The following is a 21,448-nucleotide window of genomic DNA, read 5'->3' as shown; positions in this document are numbered from 1 at the left end:
CCTTAAACTGACTTAAAAAAAAAGAAAAAAAAACCTTGAGGTTGGTAATAACCATGTTTCAAAAGTCATTTCAAACGGGCCAGCCGATTTCCCGATTCCTAAAACTATGGATTCAACAATAACCTCACCCATCTTGGGCATTTTATTTCCATCACGTCTCATCCCCCTTTGTCAGTAGGGCCTAACTTGAACTTGAAAGATGCCAGAAGTGTCACTATTCATCTTAGCGACTCCGGTAACATTGGATTCGACAATAACAGCAGTCGTTTTTGATTATTTTTACGTTAATCATTTCCATCCCTTAGGGTGTTAGGAATATCTTACTCCTACTGGGTGCTAAACTTAGACTTAAACGACATCAAAATTGTCACTATTCATTTCAGCAACCCCGAAAAGTATGGATCCGACACTAATACCAAACGTTTTTGATTATTTTACATGCCACCCCTTCTTGTTCACAACCTTAGAGGTGCTGGCGATGTCTTACCCTTCGACTAAATTTAAATGCCATCGGGGATGCCACCAATGAACTTAGTGATTCCGAAAACTATGAACTCGACACTAATATAGTCTTCCTCTAACCAATTTAAGGGTGCTAATGAGGCTGCACTTCTCAGCAAGCCCAAAACTATGATTTGACACTAATATTGGTCGTTTCCGATCATTTACACATGTCACCTGTTTCCACTCCTAGGGGGCTGTTAGGGCTATTTTATCTTATATATATATATATATATATATATATATATAGAGAGAGAGAGAGAGAGAGAGAAAGAGTCATATATGTACCAAACTAGATTCGAAATTCCTCTAAGAGTTCCAGAGTTATGCTGGAACATAATACATTCATCCATATACAGGGTGTTCAGGGAGCGAAATTTGAGGAAGTTAAGATTATTCAAGGGAACTGAATTACTACATTGATTCCCAAATTTTCCTTATTGACTTTCTTTCCAAAGATACCACTGTCACATGTTGCATGCCGTTGGAAAGGCCATTACATCACGTTTCAAAATGGGTTATCTTTCATTTATATAAAACTACTACAGGATGAACAATAATCATGGGCGGAGCTATAGGGGTATGGGGGGCATTGTCCCTACATTATGACAAAAAAAAATGCCACCTATAAGATGGCCACCTACCAAGACTTGTCAAAATTTGCGAGACAGTTCCGAGGCCGACAAAAGATCTGCCCCCCCCCCCCCCTTTCCTCAAGCAGACAATTCCTAACTCTGTCCATGACAATAAGCAACATAAGTCCAAAAATGGTTCAGAACCTGTAGCTCTCAAACAGCAGTTTAATTTCATCATTTCCTGCCCACAAAAATCCGTATTTCTAGCTATAATGATTAAGTCCCATAAAATAAACCCATATCCATCCCTTATAAAATATATTTTTAAGAATATTAAGAGCCTATTTTGTTCAAAAGAATGAATATATTAGTGCATATATTCTACTACATATATTCTTAACCTATATTATATATCTAGTTACAGATAAATGTATAACGTTTTGTGATTTGAAATAATCTTTTGATTTTAGAAAATAATTTAATTAACAGAGTAAAAGTGAGCTGTGTTGAATAAAAGACAAATAAAAATTCTCATTTCTCTTTGAATTAAATCATGTTTTACGTTAGTTCTTGTCCAATAACTTTTCTCTCCGAAACTGATGAGAGAACATTCTAATGTGATATGTCAGCTACTGAGAAAAATTGCAGTAAAAATATTTTGAGATCTCTCTTAATAGTAAACAGTAAAGTATGGGCACAATTACATCACCATTATTCATTTTGAATTAATAGCTGCCAAACAGGCAAAGAGCGAATGTGGCTCCTGATTTACAAAATCCAATATATTTCGTTCAATCAAAAATTTGATTGTACGCCTCATATATCGAGCACTACACATACTATAGCCAAACCAAAACTATCATTTAACTCAGTATGATATGCTTATTCCGAAAAAAAAAAAAAAAAACTCAATTTAGTAGTAGTTCTAAAAAAACAAAAATCCCCCATCCAAAAAAATCCAATATATTTCAATCAATCAAAATTTTTTTGTACGCCTCGTATCTCGAGAGTTACATAAAATGTAGCCAAACCCAAAGTGTCACTTAACGCAGTATTTTGTGTTTATTCCGTAAAAATAATAAAAAAAAATTAAAAAAATAAAATTAAAAAATATCAAAAAAGTAAAAAATCGATTTAGGGACCGTTCACAAATTTTTTGGCCTTTGATCCAAAGACTAATTATTGGCCAAGATCGCAATCTTTTGATGCATTTTTTGGATGATTCCTAAAATTCTTGTTTTTGTTTTTATTTTATTTTATTTTTTTATTATTTTGAGTTTTATTTTTATTTTTGTGCGATGTCATTATGCACGAACTTAACTTTGAATATCCTTCAGAGTATTTTGTACATGAAAACTTTTTTACCACCTTTAGTCAGAAATTTAATACTTTTTTTCGAATACTACTTTTTTTTTTTTTGTTTTTTTTTTTGTTTAGAAAAAGAGTGCTTATTTTACTGCTTTGTAGTCCTTAGCTTGTGCGAAGATGGTTTCAGTGAACGCTTTTACATTCATCAGTCAGTGAATCTTAATGCAAATTATAATTCATTTGATGATTTGCACGAAGCTTCGCTGACTAATGAAGGTGGTAGCGTCAAATGATATCAGCACAAAATAAAATACAGTGATGCGGTAAATTAAGCATTAGTTTCTCTTATGTTAACAGTATGATTCTGTTATGTACTTGACTTCATTTGTGTATTAGTTTGTAACCCAATGTTAGTTTTTAATTATAGGTTGTGACAGAAGGTTCATGTTTTCTTCGACCGATTAATGAGATAGTGGTTGTAAATTGTGATTTTTTTTTTTTTTTTTTACTCTCGTATGCAATATTAAGGTCATAAAAGCGAGGAAGTGTTATTAAAGTTACTTTTGTTATTATGGTTTAAGTATTGGTGGAAACACCACATATAGTATGCATTAACTGAAAATATGTTGTTTATTAATCAGGGAATATAACACTTACTTTCTGAAAATTGCAAATGACAAGTGACCATATATATTTGACTGTGTTCAACCGCAAGTTCACATACATTGTTTTAAGCACTATGTAAATGCTAGGCCTTCTTTTTCAAAATTGCTAATTTATAACAGTTTAAATGGAATTATGGCAGTCTTAATTACTAATTATATTATTATAATAAACAGTAATGATATAATGTAAATTTCTTATATATAAATTTGTAGTGCCAGAAGCTCCAGCTGATATAAAAGCCGTTGCAAGTTCACCGACATCTGTCATTGTAAGTTGGTTACCACCTATTCATACGAATGGTAAAATAACAAAGTACAATATTCATATGCGTGCTATTGGCAATGGACAAGAAGTGATGTCGGATAGACGAAGTGTATTTCCTAAGCAAACATTTTATGAAGCAGAAGGACTACATAAAAGAGAAATGTATGAATTTAGTGTTGCTGCTCTTACGAGGGTTGGTGAGGGAGCAAAATCAAAAATTGTGAAGATAGCTCCATCAAACGAAGGTAGGATGTTATTAATAATTTATTATTTAGAGATTTGTGTGTGTGTGTGTGTGTGCCATCGTATCTTATGTTACTAGTTGTTACATGGTGAAATAGTAGTTTCATATTGACAAGTTGCGATATTTTCTCGTACATTTTATTTATTTATTGGTGTATTTTTAGAATCATTACATTAAATTTTGATTAGTGATATTAGCACTATTCTTTTCTATCATCATTACTTAAAGATAGTGTTGTGTTTATGAATTTTAAGTAGAGCGAACATTATCCTAGAATTTAATGTCAGTTGAACAAAACATTGATGCAAGGGTAAAGTTATTTAATTTTTAAGGTTACTGGAAGTCACCTATGACTGGAATGTGTTAAATTCCAATCACAGCATTAAAAATGTAAATATAGAAATATATACTTTCTTTGTTTTTGAGTAGAACTACAATTAAACACTATCTTAATTAGAAAAACTGCACAAATAATGAGAACAAACTCATATGACTAACATCAAATTATTGGAATTTTAAATTGTAATATGAATAATGAATGAAATGTCAAACGTCTCTGATACTTTACACGACCTTTAGCTCAATAATGCATAAAAAATAATATAATAACATAACAATAGATAAATTAGATAATACATTCTCAATAACGTTAGTTACTCGAAAAAGTACAACATACACTATGGAAACTATTTTTTTCTCGATAGTATCCAATATTGTACTTTTTCCAAAAAGGCTATAAATAGTCGGGGTGGTTATTTCGGTGTTAAACTCAAGTCATAATTATAGAAATTATTATTGTGAAATAGACGTAAAATAATGTAACTCTTAAATAATCGTAATCTTTTCTTTCCTTAAATGAATCTACAGTTACAAAATCATATTTTATCCTCTTTTATTTTATTGGATTTTATTGGTTCTGCTGACGCACATTTTAAAATACACTTTTTGACCTACTTACATATATATATATATATATATATATATATATATATATATATATATATATATATATATAGTGCGTACCATTTATCTAGATACGCCCTTGTAATTTTTAAACTAATGGCCGAAAAGCACTGAAATTTTCAACCATGGAAATATCGGCAAGGGAATAATATTTAGCATACGATGTAATAGCACAATGTTAACAATGTTGTCGTCAACCCAAAATAAAATTGTATTTTTTTCTTTTTGTTTTTCAGTTAGCAATATGTCAGGTTATTACATATTTCAAATTTAGATATAAAAGAAAAACTAACGATACCACATTTATTGTGCAGTGTTGCAAATTAAGGACGCCACAGTATTACAAACATCGAAAAACAACCAAATTTTGGAGGGTTCTACAATATAAATAACACAAATGAGACTGACGGAGTAACGCACATCCAATATACCTAAATACCAAATACGGTGTATTAATACGGACATCATATGGTGTATTAAAAACAAGTACAAATAAAGTTATAAGCAGTAGAGTTTGACATGTTCTAAGGACTTTATTTAAAAAAAAAAAAAGTTAAATATCAGACCGAATTACACACATCATTGTCAATAAACATAAAGATCTTAGTGCCGTTCACAACAATTTGATATCTATAATCATTCAGAAGATATGAAAAAATAGTAAAATTTGATATATTTCTTAAAATGGCGTATTTGTGGGAATTTAGAAAATAATTTTTGATTTATTTTGCTTTTATCACCTTACAATAATAGCTTTTAATAGATGTAATTGCAATAAGATCTCGGAATTACATAATGTTAAGCAGTGTTGCAAACTTTATAACAGTTTTTTGTTACCATATCTTCAGAACGATTTGATATATCCATTTGATATAAATTGCATTATGTTATTTACATCTACTGAAAATCATGTGTACAATTGGATGAGACACTGGTCTAAACAGTTTTCTTTTTGAAATAAAGGCTTTTGAAAAAAAAAAAAGATCTAATTTGAAATACTTTGTAACTTTGTTCGTATTCATTTGAAATCCGTCACATCATCATATCATAATATTGTAACTAAAGTATTTTGAATATACATTGCTCTGTCTGTCTCACTTGCGTTATTACTGCTATAGAGGTTACTATTTTTTGTTTAATGTTTATGACACTGTAGAGTTCTTAGTTTGCAACACTGCATGCAAATTATGATTGCGTGTGTTTTCTTTTTTGCATGTACATTTGAAATATGTAATAACCTGACATAGTGCCATTTAAAAAAAATACATTTTTATGGTGGGTTGGTACCACTGTTAACTTTGTTGTATCACAGAGTATGCCAAACAATATCCTCCTGAAACCTCTGTCAATATCTACACTATCTACACGGTACAATATATATATATATATATATATAACTGTTTAAGAGTAAATTCTCCATCTGTCAATTCACAATATCGTTTGCAAAGTATTATAAGGATAGATGAGTGAATATTATGGATGGGTATAGTTTAAACTAATTGAAACGGTTCTCCTACTCTTACTCATTTTGTTTTGCATGCTACCCTTCATTTGACACGTTCTATCATGAATGGGAGACGGGGTTGATGATTTAATTTTTATAGATTTTGTAAGCTTTGTTCCGACGTGTCTTTGTTATCAGAGTTTGCTCCATCTTCTGCAAAATATAGACTAGCTTCTTTCTCGGGCGTCAGCAGATTCCGTATTCAAATCCAAAGTCTAGTAATGATAAACTGAATTTTTTTAGACATTTTACTCAGTGCCACCAGTTGCATCTCAGAATTGTTTTAGTTTCGGCCTACTTTTAATCCAGGTCTAGCCGATATAATTTCTTTCTATTTCTCAGTATTGTTATTATTATTGATCAATAATGATTCCATTGTTGATTATTCTTGTATCTATATATGCTAGTTCGTTAAATAACTAAATTTACATTTGAGCGCATAGAAGTAACTGTATTTAATAACACTGATTAACTAAAGGTAGGCGAGGTGAGATAAGCAAATTATTTTTATTATTATTAAATAAAAGCGTTTTGCTTTTCATAAAGACAGTCGAAACACACACGAATCATATACGATTATTTTTAAAAAGTGATTTTTTTTTTTTTTTTTTTTTTGTTTTTACTTCTTAAATGTCATGTGTTTTAATATGAATGCTGTTGTACATGTTTGTCGCGATTAATGTTAATTAAGTTGAAACACATTTCAACATTTTTTTTTCTGTAATTTCTTTCAGTTCGTGCTGCAATATATTCATTTGGAAGTCACATTATTGTTCCTTGGAAAACAGAAGCTTTACTACCATGTGCGTTCGTTGGAAGGCCGAAAGCATCTATTGAATGGAAACAATGGGGACAGCCGTTAAAATCGTCATCAAGGTAGAGCTTAAATTTTGGCGTGGTGGTTCATATTTTCCATTATCCCTAGGAAACAAGCCTAAGAAAAGCGTCTGCGCTGGTACAGGAAAATCTGTTCGTGAAATTTAATCAGCAAGAACAAAGTGGGCGAAAACCATAATACGACATACAAAAGATCAATTGATATGAATTCATTATGAAAAAGGTCTAAGATCGTGAATTTTTCAACACCAAATAATTATCATCTTCTGCAATTGCTTTTAAAAATGAATGGAAAGAAAAAACAGTTATATTATGAAACAACTATATTTGGCTATTATAAATTTTCAGATTAGTTAAATTTAGATTGCAATTTTTTGAAGGAATCATATCATTTAGTTTTGATGACAAATACTAGAACATTTGATATGTGAATCAAGAATTTTATGCCCGAAAAAAATGTTTATATAAGATTTACTTACCAAGAATGATATGTTTTGTGTTCTGAATATGCATATTCATTTAATCTTAAAATAAAAATAATGAGTGAACAATGCAATTCAAATCTAATGAAATAATTTGTATGTGAACTACGAAATATAACAAACAAATACGTCAATAATATAATTGTATCTATATTGTATATTCCTCATCTATTGCAATATTTTGGTCACTAGCTCATAAGCAGATGGAAAGTTCATTTTGCAAATAGATTTTCGGTAAGACTGCTGTTCATGACCAAAATGTATGTTGTGTACAGTAACAACAATTTTATTCAAGAATTCCTACAACTGAACTGCTTTACCATTGCTTAAGTTTCTGCTAAGACAGATTACTAAATCTTATATTACTGATATATAAAATGAAACATTACTAGAACATTTAGTCAAGTTTACTTGTATCTGTAGAATCTTGAAATATAAGGTCAGTATTTTAATATTAATATAATAATAAAACGATATAAACGATTTATTTGTGGAGAAAAGAAATCAGGATCGATAGGACTATATGTTCTATAAGTACAACGTGTTACTTCTTTGCTTATAAAAAATTGAAGTATATATATATATATATTTTTTTTAATCAAATGCCCTTTCACGTGCTTATATAAATCTAAAAGAATGCACTAAATACTGTATAAAAAAGTGTTCACTTAATCGATCATAAAGCCATTTTTCAAATCGTTCGAAAAATAGTCATCCATATGGATATTATTTGAAACATAAGATGACATAATCCAATACATTTCTTCCAATTGGAATGATGCAATAACGTATATATGTATACACTAAGTCAAATTGTTATTGATATATAGCATACGATAACAATGAATTATATATTAATATATAATATATTGAAACAATTTTCAGGATTTATTATTTATAATAGTGAGAAACAAGTTCATTTTGATTGTAAAGAATGTTATGTTCTTTTGTTTGTGGCCAAGCAAATTATTAGATGTATTTAGTAGTAAACTATCATAACACATATTAAGTAATGTCTTCGATATCCTTAAAAAGTCAGTTGATCTCAGAAAAAAAAAAATACCTGACGTTCAAGTGATCGGGAGATAAAGAAAAATTAATTAACTTGTCACATGATGCATAAGTAAGATGAAAAAAGATAAAGAAAAAAAGAAAGAGGAATCGACGTTGATTGGTAGCATTTCCAAAACCAGAAATAAGGATCTCGTAAAGGCATGCATTCTGAGAAACAAGGCTATGTGATATTTCAAGAGATCAAAAAAGAAATCAAAGTGTTATAATCTTTTAAATTCAAGATATGAATGAATATGAAAGTAATAATTGATTTCTGACCATATATATTTATTGCAATGAAAATATCTGAAAGCTAGAGCAAAATACAGCAAGAAGAAAAGAAAAATGACGGTAATATAAAATATACGTTATATAATGCAAATACATGGATACCTCTTATCAACGCATATAGTGAGTGAAGAATGAACTAAAACAGGATTTAAGTTGCTGAGTTATTTTATGAAAAAAAACATAATATTGCAAAAATAGAATTAACAGTACAAAGTATTTTATTAAATAAGATAGTTGAAGAAACAAGCTTCTAAAGCTCGATTTTATGCATTTAATCAACGAATAACATTAAAGTTATCATTTTTCTTTTTAATGTGACAAACAATAGCAATGCGAAATAAATATATAAGTAAAAGAAAACAATGTGTGGATTAAGGATGAAAAGCAAGGACATGGCACATGGAAATGTAACATTGTATAACATAAAAGCAGTAGTATAGCAAATTATTCTACTGAAGGAAAAAGTAAAAAAAAGAAACAAATGTGTTGTTTTAAAGTAAGGACAATAATCTAAAATTCACATCTGAGACGACCATTACCAATACTCAGTCTGAAAGACAAAAGTCATATTGATGAATCTATTTTAATACTAATATTCAACGTCACTGTTATGGTAAATACAAAACGGATTAGTTCATGGTAGTGTGGACATTTCATGAAAATTTTACTCTCAGGATATATAAAATCAAACAGAAGGTAAGCATCTTTATTGTACTGTCACAATAATTGTAAATGCAAGTACCAAACACAGGAAGTTGTCTTGGCAGATCAAAAGAAATTCGTTCACTCCCGGTCATATAACGTCAGTTTTTTTGTGAGGAAAATCAATTGACTTTTTACGAACTTATCTTTGTTGAGGCTGTGGAAAAGCAGTTATCTAAAACAATATGTTAACTAGCATGTACGCTACTGATTAAACAACTAAACAACTGTTTGTTTGGTAGTTTAAAACAAAATATTTGAAAGTAAAGTAATTTGAAGACAATTATAATTGACTTAACTCTAAACATCATAATAACTGTTTTTTCTTTTCATTTTATGACCTTCCTTACTCGAGAAGGAAACAATCTAAAAGTAACAAAAACAACACAACTTCCTGATTAAATATATTACTATGATACTATTGCTTGTTTCTGTGTTATGATTCTTTGTTTAAGTAGATTTTTTTTCTGTTTTGTATTTATTTATTCATTTATATATTTTTCCATTAGAGTGTTGTTCCTTAAGTGCCAATTTAATGCTCCCAAGCGTATTGTCGTGCAGGATTATCGTATAACAAGAATCATATGTAAACATTTCAATTCGGTAGGACATGTAATCTTCAAGTAGTTTATAGTATAATTATTGTATTATATGTAATATTTACGTACAAAGACATACAGGATTCGGGAAAAATTGTTTTCCTTATTTTCTTCGCCAGTCTTAATATTTGCTTGCATTGGCAACTGCTGTAACTGATGGGGTTAGCAAACTTCTTTCATTTTATTTGTATTGCGCATTGGTTTGTTATTGTCGATACGATATTAGTAAGTTTGCATGTTCTTGTAATTGTTTTACTTATTAAAAATGATCTGTTACACACAAAGCAACCAATTTTCGTATTACAACATTGGCGCAAACATAGTACGAATGTTGACTATATAATACGAGGGGATGCTGATAATTTTTGCCTCCAAGGTCATAAAAAAACTACGAATTACAGAGCCAGGTATGTACTATCAAATGAAAGCGTACAAAATTCTCTACAAGAATGTGTACTCATTTCCCCATATAGTCGCCATTTACTGCAATGCATTTGCGCCAACGATTAACAAGTCGTTTCATTCCGTCGGCGTGGAACTCATGATCATGTGAGGGTTACCAAGAGCGAACAGTAGTCTCAAGTTCTGCATCACAAGTATAGTATGTGCCTTTCAAATGTTCCTTCAATTAAAAAGAAAAAATAAAATAAAAAATAAAAATAAATAAAATAAAAATAAAAATCACTAAGGGTAAGATCAGGTCTGTAATGGGTGTGATGTAGCACAGTGAACTTCATGGTTTCAAGATCAGCTGTAGTCATGTGGATTGTGTGTGGTTTTGCATTGTCATGGAGGAGGAGGACATCCGCTCCCTTTCGAAACTTGTTGACGCGTGCCCTTATCTTCTCAGTGTTGCTACATACGACTCAGAGTTTACACTTTTCTGTTGTGCAAGAATTAACAATGAACAATACCTCGGCTATCCCAGGACACGGTCAGGAGCACCTTTCCTCCTGATGGCACTGCTTTGGCATTTTTGGGTCTTGGAAAACCACTGTGACGAAATTCCATTGATTGTATTTTGTTTTCAGGGTCATAATGATGGCCATATGACCCATCACCTGTGAGAATTCTCTGCAAAAATGCATCACCTTCAGCCTCGTAACGCTGCCGAAATTGTTGACAAATAACCTCCTCTGTTTCATTTCTTAGGCACCCAACGGGCACACATCTTGCGGTACTTTAAACGTTGAATAATGTGTTCCATCCTTTCACGTGAAATGTCAAGGGTATTGGACAATTCCTGCTGTATGATTTTTCCATTTTGGTGAATCAGTGAGTGTAATCATCTGTCACACTCACTGGTCTTCCTGTATGGGGTTCATCGTTCAGAGATGAGGTGCCCGGTTCTGTGTCCTTGGCCTTTTGGGCCCAACGCCTCCCTGTACTCACATCAACACATGCTACATTATACACTTGCACCATTTGACGAATGCCAATAGGTGAAACGCCCTCTGCTGTGAGAAACTCTTTCATTGCCCGCTGTTGTAATCGTATATCTAAACATGCTGTCATGTTTACACTTGTATTTAATAGTTTCCCAGAATAACGTCACACTGACCCCAAACTTCAAGGACACAGACCACCAGTCATACTGCTGCCCTCATTCGACGTTTTGTGATGGTACCTAAAAAAAGAGAGGAATCATGTACCAAATACAGGAAGTTGTCTTGGCAAATAAAAAGAAAATCGTTCATTTCAGTCATATAACGGTCAATTTTTGTAAGAAAAATCAAGTGATTTTTTTTTTTTCACCAAGTGAGTCATTCATTTCTTAAGGAACAGTTACCAGCGAAACATACGTATAATTTGCGATCTCACAAAATATGGTTACTTCAGAAGTTGCGAACAAACATTTTTTTGTAAAGTTGCAGTTCGTGTAACAACGGAATGGAACAAATCTAGTCACGGTTTAAATGTGGAACTTCTGAAATGAACATTTACAATAACCGATTGGTTATAATGACACAACCAATTGTCACACAGGTCATGCAATATGAAACCATGATATCTCTCATATTAAAGTTCGGGGAAAGCGATTTTTAATTAACCCAACATACAGGATGATCATAAATGATGCGTCGGGTTTAAGGTGAAATATATCAAAAACTATTAATACAATGCTATAATGAAACGAAATAACGCATTTGGACTCCTGTTTCCTCCCACTTTCTTCATTCCAACATTTCATTAATTTTCTCATCATCACCGTCTCGTTTAGCCTCACCGACATAACCGTGGGACGTAAAACTTTCATTTCATTTCATTTTTCAAAAGTAGGTATTCTGTATTTTGATGGAATTATTAGATCTACTAATAAGTGAATGATGTAGAATACTTGCAACATCTTATGAAGTCACTTCCAAACATAATCCAGGCCGCTATTTAACCCAGAAGTATTAGTTAATTTCTATGAAGGAAGCGACCATTTTTGTCCAATGTGCTTATACCCCTGTTTGCGTGCTTGGTTCACATAGATGCTTATACCCAGGCACCAACAGTATACCTATTTGAATAGTGACCAAGCAAATGCATTTCTTGCAATACTATCGGTTTTGACAACAAAACTAATCAATGTAAGTACAATCTCTACCAATTAGGCATATACAATTATACTTTTTTTTCAGCCATTCATCCTGCAGTTACTTAACTTTCAGTTCAAACAATAAGATTAATACAATTGTATTTCATTTCAGATTTAAACATTTGAGCGACGGTTCGCTTCAAATAACAGATTTAAGGCGGGAGGACAATGGAAATTATTCATGTCATGTTAAAAATCGTTATGGGTCAGATCAAATAACACATCGCTTAACAGTTCAAGGTTAGTTTTAATTACTTCAATAAGCACTTTCTTTCCGTATTTCACTAATACGGGTATTAACTATAGAAATTTTAAGATTTGAGTAACTTCAAATCCATTTAAAGGTTATATACTATAAGCACTGACGAAGGGTGTAGAGACTTTATTCAATTCTAGTTTTTATGAACATATTAGAAGGATGTTTAAAGGTAAATAGTTGTGTGAAACTAGTTGAAATAATCTATTTATTATTATTATTATTATTATTATTATTATTATTATTATTATTATTATTATTATTATTATTATTATTATTATTATTATTATCTGAGAGGCCCTGTATCTGAAGTACAGGGTGTCCAATATAGAACGCAATCCGGAGTTTGGTATAGTAGAACTTTTGAACTTGAAGTGATACACGAATAATGGTTATACCAAAATAAAGCCTTGTTCATGTACTACCATGAGCAAAATAAATGACGCGTCTCTTTATTTTGAAATTTTTTGAAAATATCTCTGTTTTGTTTATATGTTCGAAATTTCGGAAGGTTTCCCCAGCAGGACAGGTTAATAACAAACCCGTTTTTAATATTTGTGTTAGATATTAGCTTAAAATAAATAAATTAGAAGCAAAAAACATTAAATCGACAGAAATCTCGAGAATTACCAACTCTGCTAAAGTGGGAAATTTTCAAGAACGCGAGGGAATTCTGCAGTTCAACGCGAAGCAGCGACATCTATGTCACTGAGAGAAATGTGGATAAAATCTACAAACGAAACTTTTAACGAAATATTTCTGATATGTCTTATTTCGTGCATTATCTGCAAACTCCAAATATATGAATCTATGCTAAGTATTAACGTAAAGATAGAGCAAAAAGTGGAAATCGTCTATGGAAAAGGACGAATTGGTAGCGCGACCGTAATGAAAAATCGTCTTTACCGTAGAACAGGTTCAGTTCATATAGGGAAACAAATAGCTCAGTTGGTTAAAGCAACTAGTCTGTATGCCGAAGGTAGCGGGTTCGAATCCAGATGGAAGTGACGTTGTCATTTATATTATTATGGGTATCTTATTTTTTTTTTTATGTGGGAAAGAATCAAATTGTAACATATGTGTAAAATTCATGACGATACCAAAAAAAGAAAAAAATGTCGTTGTCGCACTTGCATTACCATCCCTAATTTTGTTTGCAAAAAGGTTAGTAATTATTTCCCCTGTGCTCACTGCTCACTATACGTAATGCTCGCTGGCGCGTTGTTTCCCAGTAAATGTTAATCCTAATTTGGAAAATTTTATAAAGTTTCACAATATTTCTCACTAGATAGTCTTCTATCTACTTGTTTGGATATTTTGATAACAGATTTCCCTATTAAATGTTTAATTTCCCTAGATGTTTAATTACGGAAAAGTTTTACAATGTATTTGTATTAAATTGAAATTGTTTTGAATTTACCACATGAGATAAGTAGCTCGAAGGAGGAAAACTCAAGTAATTGATATTCTACGTAAAAGCTACCTATTGTAGAATGATGATACTTCTTGCCATCAGCACATAATCTTCACGTTAGAGAGTCAGACAGAAAAAAAATTCTGGTTTTTCCTCCCTATGACCACCCATCTTAAACCTCTACATTCCATTGTTCGTCTCACAAAATTTCGGTGCTCCAAAAACATTCATATAATAATAATAATAATAATAATAATAATAATAATAATAATAATAATAATAATCTTGAATATGCCATCCTTACATAATGTAAGGATATCTTAGTTTCTTAGTTTAAATCTTAGATATCTTAGTCTAAAGTGCTTTCTTTAGTAATTATTTGAACAACCATGTAGGAGGGGGTACGGCGTTTTATTTTGCCCCTCTCATTTCAGTACCCTTCCAACAGAAAGTAATTTCTCATAAGCAGGGTAGACAAAATGAATAAGAAATATATTTACAGCATCCTCTCCCCTTTCATGATTGGAATATCACGTAGCATTTTTTTATTCTACCAAAGATGGCCCTGTGCGGTTAGGGGTAGGTAACTAAAGAAATACCTAATATATAGCGCCCCTTGATTGTAATATTACCGCTTCTTTATTTGTACGAGGGAGCCCCAACAAGGTGATAAAAATAATAGGAAAAATGTCTATTGAATCCAGTGGCGGATCCAGCACAAACTTCTGGGAGGGAGGGTAGTGAAAGATTCTTTTGATGATGTGAAGCTGTCACAAATTACCACTTTACTAAACTAAACATAATAGTGGAGTGAACTGGAACCCAGTCAGTTTAAATTGATGTAAAAGTTTAATTTTTGGCTTCATATTAAAGTTTTAGTTTCAAATGAAAATTTCAGTCCCAGTGGTCAAGGATCAAATCTCGTGGGGCTCTTCAGTGTAGGCTAATACGGGCCCCTTATGAGAAAAGGCAAAAATATTAAAATGTTTCTAACGTTCGAATTTTTCGTCTATTTTAAAGAATTGTTGGGCTTCGTATTAAAGTGTTGGTTCCAAATGGCAATTTCAGTCCGATGGAGAATGATCAAATCCTGGAGTCGGGGGGGCTCATCAGTAGAGTGTGCTACGGCTCCATTATGGAAAAAGGCAAAAATATGAAAATGCTTATAACTTTCGAATTTTTCGTCTATTTTAAAGAAATTATTGGCTTCATATTAAAGTCTTGGCTTGAAATGACAATTTCAGTCCTTGTGGACAATTATCAAATCTCGGAGGGCTCTTTGGTGTAGGGGTTTCGGCTTCTTTATGGGACAAGATTCACGTAATTGATATTGCAAAATTGTTTTGTATACATTAGTGTAAACTTGGACCATTTGGTTAATTTTACCTCTTATATTTTGCAGATTTCAAATTCCAAGCATAGTTACTTCTCAAAGCTAAAAGGCACTTACTAGTTTCATTAAAAGGAAATGTCTTTTATGAAAAGTTGTCATGGAGTAGACGAACGAACAGACACCCAAACATTGGTTGAGTCGGACGGTTGAAACTCGTTAAGCTCACTTCAATTATTACTATTATTATTATTATTATTATTATTATTATTATTATTATTATTATTATTATTATTATTATTATTATTATTATATTAATAATAATAATAATAATAATAATAATAATAATAATAATAATAATAATAATAATAATAATAATAATAATAATAATAATAATAATAGAGCATTCATGGGGTCCGTGGCTCGACTCCACTTCGCGCCAAGTGAAATTTGAGGTAGACAAATACCATGTGCATGGGTATGGGTTTTCTTGGAATTTTCCATTTTCCTCCCACTTTCTTCATTTCATCATTTCATTCATCATCATTCTCCCTTAGCGTAGGTGCATAATCGTGCAACGTTAAACTAGATATTCCATTTAATTTTAATTTCAATAATAATAATAAACAATTAATTCAACTGAAAGAACTGTAATTTATGTTGACGGCAATTATCATAAATATGCAACCATTATAAAAACAATGCTTTGAGTAGAAAGATAATCCTTCCCAAGTGTTAACGAATGCGCACGAGATAAGACATGTCTCGAGAAAGAGACGAGACGCGCTTTGTGACATCCAAAAGAAGACGTAACAAATGTTTTGGACACGAAATAGCTTTTAAAATGTCTCGTCTTGTCTGGAATGTCTCGAAAACAAAAGTCTAAGTTTTAAAATTATTTTTCAAGATCTATTCTCTCAGAAGTAGCTCTCTGCCTTAAAATTAATAACGGCATTTGTGATTTTTTTTAAAAAATAAACAATGTCTAAAGTTAATAGTTAACTTTTCGAAAAGAAGCTTCATTAAGGGTGAACCTGAAAGATGTCCACAAATTTTGGGAGATGATTCGTGACATCACAAGGAGACAAATGGTCCTCTTGCAGTTTTCGAATTCAGCTTCGTTGTCGAGATACAGGGTTGCCAACTGGTCGTGTTTGAGAAACTCGCTGGAAATAAATTCAACTCCAAGAATAAGCTACTACAGGTCAATTGACTTATACCATGCTGCAAGGTTAAATATTTGTTTATGAAGTGTGTACAAAATTTGCCAGTGTCCTTTCCGAGAACATCGTCGAGAAAAAGTCACCTCCAAGAATAAACTACCCCTCGTAAATTTTTCTAAGAGAAATATCTGATACTGCAATATAGGGTTGTTAATTAAATATTGATTAATGAAAAATAAACAAAATTGTTAAAACCATTTTGGAGAAAATAGCTTTTCTCGATTTTCGGCTGTTAGTAAACCACACTTATTTTAGGCGGTAGGAAAAAAATGGGAAAATCTCCTGTAGGAATACTATGTAAACCCTAAGTTTAAAATTTGGTGTAGATACGTTGAACGGTATGGCCTCTAGGCGAGTGCACAGAAAAGTGTATCGAACGGACGGACCGGAAGGACGGGTATCGAAAAATCACATTTCCGGTATGTAGACGCCATGAAGTATGTAAATCCGTTGAAATCTGAATTTGATATACTATTTTCACAATCACCATATTTTCTTCTCTCTTTTGTCGCTCGAAAAAGAAAAGCCTGAGTTTACCACAAAAAGCTAGGGTGTTTACCAAAAAATATTCAATTACAGGGCCACCGCACTAAACGTTTTCAATTCAATTTCTTAACTGTGTTAGGCCGCAGTTGTTACTGAAGTGTGTATTTGGATAATACGAAAAAAAATATCGTATTATTCAAATACATCGAATGTCAGATTATCGAATAAAAAACTTCGATTGAAGAAAATCCACACTACAAAACTAACTCACACTTTGAGCACATTTTCATTAGACATATAATAGAGCAATTAATGCAATAATTGTTTATGAAATATGAAAAAATCAAATAAGTCATTTTCGAGAAAGCCGTTCAAAAAGAACACGTCAGGAGTAACCTACCTCTTGTGAATTGTTTCGAACAATAAGTTAAGATATACTTTTGCTTATTAATGAAATATTTATTTGCGAAATTTGAACAAAATCGCCTGTCGTTCGAGAAAATTGTTGGGAAAAACCTTGACCCCCAAAATAATCTATCCGTCGTAATTGTTTTTCATAGAAATGACTTATACTAAAATATAGGGTTATTAATGAAATATTTATTTATGAATTATCAATAAAATTGTCCACGTAAGTTTTGAGAAAATCGTGAGGGAAAAATAACTCCCCGAATAAACTATCTCTTGAGGATTCTTTCAGGGCAAGCGAGTTATTCCATATTATTAGGTTTTTAATGAAATATTTATTTCTGAGTACGAACAAAATTGCTTGATTCATTTTAGAGAAAACCGTGGAGGAAAAACACCCCCAAGAGTAAATTACCCCTCGTATATTTTTTTTCAGGACAAACGAGTTTTGCCATATTGTTCGGTTATTAACGAAATATGTATTTTTGAAATACGAATAAACTCTTTTGAGTCATTTTTGAGAAAATCACCCAGACAATACACTCCACCAAGAATAAACTACCCCTCGCATTTTTTTTTTTTTAGGACAAACGAGTTATTTATGCCATATTGTTAAGTTATTAATGAAATATTTATTTATGAAATATGAACGAAAACACTTGAGTCCATTTTGAGAAAATCACTGAGAAAAAACTCACCCCTAAGTATAAACTACCCCTTGTAGATTTTTCTCAGATAAATGCCTTATACCATAAAATAGGGTTGCTAATTAAATATTGATTTATGAAAAAAGAAAGAAAACAAGATCGTTAGAGCCAGTTATTAGAAAATATATTTTTTCTATTTTCATCGTACAGGAAACTACCCTGGTTTTGGGAGTAGGAGGGAGATAAAATAAACTATAGGAAATACTATAAAAATCTTAAACTAAAATTTGGTGCAGATAAGTTGAACGGTTGGCCTCTAGGCGAGTGCACACTAAAGTGTAGCGAACGGAAGGGACGAACAGATGGACATGTATCAAAAAATAACTTTTTCGGTATTAGGGGCTATAATACGTGTAAATTCGTTGAAATCTCACATTTGATTTTTTTTTCGATCACCATACTTTCTTCTCTCATTTGTCACTTCAAAGTAAAAGGAACTCAGAACTACAGATAAGAGACACCTACTTTTACACATAGACATTTATTGATTTAAAACTGTTTTAGTTTGTCATTTCACTTCCAATTGAAAGGTTTTACCATGACTAACGGCATACCAATGACGAGATGGAAGTTTTGAGGAAGTAAATGCATTCAGAAGTCTAGACTACATTACGCCTATCAGCCTGTTTTTACTTTTGCAATTGTTGACAGTTGTAATTTCGTCCAAACGCTACATGAAATAATTCTAGGTTGACGTCATTGTGTTACTATTTTAGTATTGTTCTCTTCAGACTTGGTTGAAGTTTTGTCTTAACGATTATACATTTTTTTCTTTCTTATTTCATCGTTACACATAAGAATAAAATGTTCTGGTGAGTGGATAAATTCGAACCTACGAACATTGAGTTTTCATTCTTCCAACACATTACCAATGGACCAAGCTTTGTCTTCACGTTAACGCACGGTTACAGGGTTTATTACGATTTAAATAAAATGGCTGGCTGTTAGAGTTTCCTGCCCAAATATTTCGATAAAAAAATTTCATTGCTTCGTAGATACGCAGAGCAATGTTTAGATACACATTTTAGGATAGTGCATTTTAGTGTAAATAATAATTTCATGCCAGATAAAAGCTAGATAAGTTTTGATAAAATGTTTCATATGTAGTTCTCAATAATAGGCTTGCTGTTCGGGGTGAAGTTTCAAGGTTCAGCATTGACTAGCAGTTTTTGCTATTAATATCCCTTCTAACAATATTGGCAGTGGACAAAAGTTAGCCCGTGTTGAAGCTTTTTGCTCCTAATTTAATTATTTTACTTTATTATTTAACGAATATATTGTAAATTGTCAGCAGGCACGTATACAGTAATTTATTTCGGAAGGGGCCCGACTTCAATATTAGGATAAATTATAATAAAATTTTAAAAGATAATCCCAAAAATTAGGCTAAATTTACAGAAAAGTTGGGATTTCAGAGGGGGTCCGGGCCCCCTGTACCCACCCCTAAATGCGTCCTTGTTTGTCAGTAACGTTTCCTCATTTTGAAACCCTCAAAAACTTCGGATATATAAAGGGAAAAGAGTTATTTTCGATAAAATATCACTTCAAGGAGACGCGACAGTTTTATTGCACATGGTGGTATCCAACGTTCACAAGGGCAAGAATTCCTTCCCTTTTATTCTTTCGCTATTGTGCTCTATCGAAAGGTTAGGTTTGTAAAATATTAATCTTACAAACAAGCGTGATTGGCAGATAGGAATACTGAACAGAACTCCACAGAAATGCACGCTGAACTTAACGTTTATAGCTACTCTTTGGTGATTTGGCCTCAAGGTCAATCGAGTGGTAATTCAGTTCCGTCTCTGTTCTTGAGCCATGTTCGTATTACTTCGAACAGTTTTGCTAATGAAAAGCATGCCTCGTAATATAACAGACTTCTTTCGCGTAAGAAATCGAAACTCAGTTGGTCACAGCAACTTTTGTTACCTAACCATAACGGCCTAGGGTCGTCTTCAGTAGAATAAAAAAATGTTACGTGATATTCCATTCACGAAGGAGGAAAGGTTACTTTAAATATATTTCTTATTCATTTTGTCTACTCTGCTTGTCAGAAATTATATACTTTCTGTTTGGACGGTGCTGAAAAGAGAGGGGGGGGGGAAATAAAACTTCGTGCCCCCTCATACATTTTAAATTTTGTTACATGGTTGCTCAAATTATTACTAAAGAAAGCACTTAAACCAAGATATCTAAAGTTACATTAGGTAAGGGTGGCATATTCAGTAATAATAATAATAATAATAATAATAATAATAATGATAATAATAATAATAATAATAATAATAATAATAATAATAATAATAATAATAATAATATTGCCAAGTGAACTTTGTGGTGGACAAACACCGTGTGCGTGGGTTTTCTCGGGGTTCTCCCGTTTCCTCCCACTTTCTTCATTCCACCATTTCATTCATTACTCATCATCACCGTCTCCTTTAGCCTAACCGGCATAAACGTGGGACGTAAAACTCAAAGATTTCATTTCATTTTCATAATAATAATAATAATAAATGTCTTTGGAGAGCCGAAATTATGTGACACGAATCATTACATGTAGAGCTTTAAGAGGAGTGGTCATAGGAGAGGAAAAAACAGGGTTTTTCTCTGTCTGACCAACGTAAAGATTATGTGCTGAAGAAGCATAATAATTCTACAATAGGTTGCGTTTACGTAGAATATCAGTTACTTCAGTTCTCCTCCTTCGGGCTACTTACCTCATGTGGTAAATTCAAAACAATTTCAATTTAAGACAAATACATGTAAAACTTTTCTGTAATTAAATATATATAGGGGAAATTAAACATTTAATAGGGAAATCTGTTATCAAAGTGTCCAAAAAAGTAGATAGAAGACTATCAAGCGAGAAACATTGTGAAACTTTATAAAATTTTCCAAATTAGAATTAACATTTACTGGAAAACATTCGTTATGCACCAGTGAGCATGTAGTGAGTAGTGAGCACAGGGGAAATTATTACGAAACTGTTTGCAAACAAAAATTAGAGACACTAATGCAAGTGCGAGAACGGCATTTTTTTTTTTTTTTTTGGTA

At 31.9% G+C, this 21,448-nt stretch overlaps 1 protein-coding gene across 2 annotated transcripts in view; it reads left to right on the top strand.

The window, feature by feature from the left end:
• The window catches only part of LOC145688242 (cell adhesion molecule Dscam2-like), an 802,178-nt gene that overhangs the window by 747,578 nt on the left and 33,152 nt on the right, over window positions 1-21,448 (top strand). For both annotated transcript variants that reach the window (XM_081762176.1, XM_081762175.1), the window contains exons 21-23: window positions 3,263-3,559; window positions 6,760-6,901; window positions 12,686-12,813. In XM_081762176.1, the coding sequence (XP_081618302.1) occupies window positions 3,263-3,559; window positions 6,760-6,901; window positions 12,686-12,813 (567 nt within the window). The remainder of the gene's footprint in view (window positions 1-3,262; window positions 3,560-6,759; window positions 6,902-12,685; window positions 12,814-21,448) is intronic.

Source organism: Thermobia domestica, chromosome 6 (assembly GCF_964235325.1).
Source record: "Thermobia domestica chromosome 6, izTheDome1.hap1.1, whole genome shotgun sequence".
In the NCBI taxonomy this organism is placed as follows: domain Eukaryota; kingdom Metazoa; phylum Arthropoda; class Insecta; order Zygentoma; family Lepismatidae; genus Thermobia; species Thermobia domestica.
The sequence above is the reverse complement of the archived record's forward strand: the minus strand, read 5'-3'. Positions and strand labels throughout refer to the sequence as shown.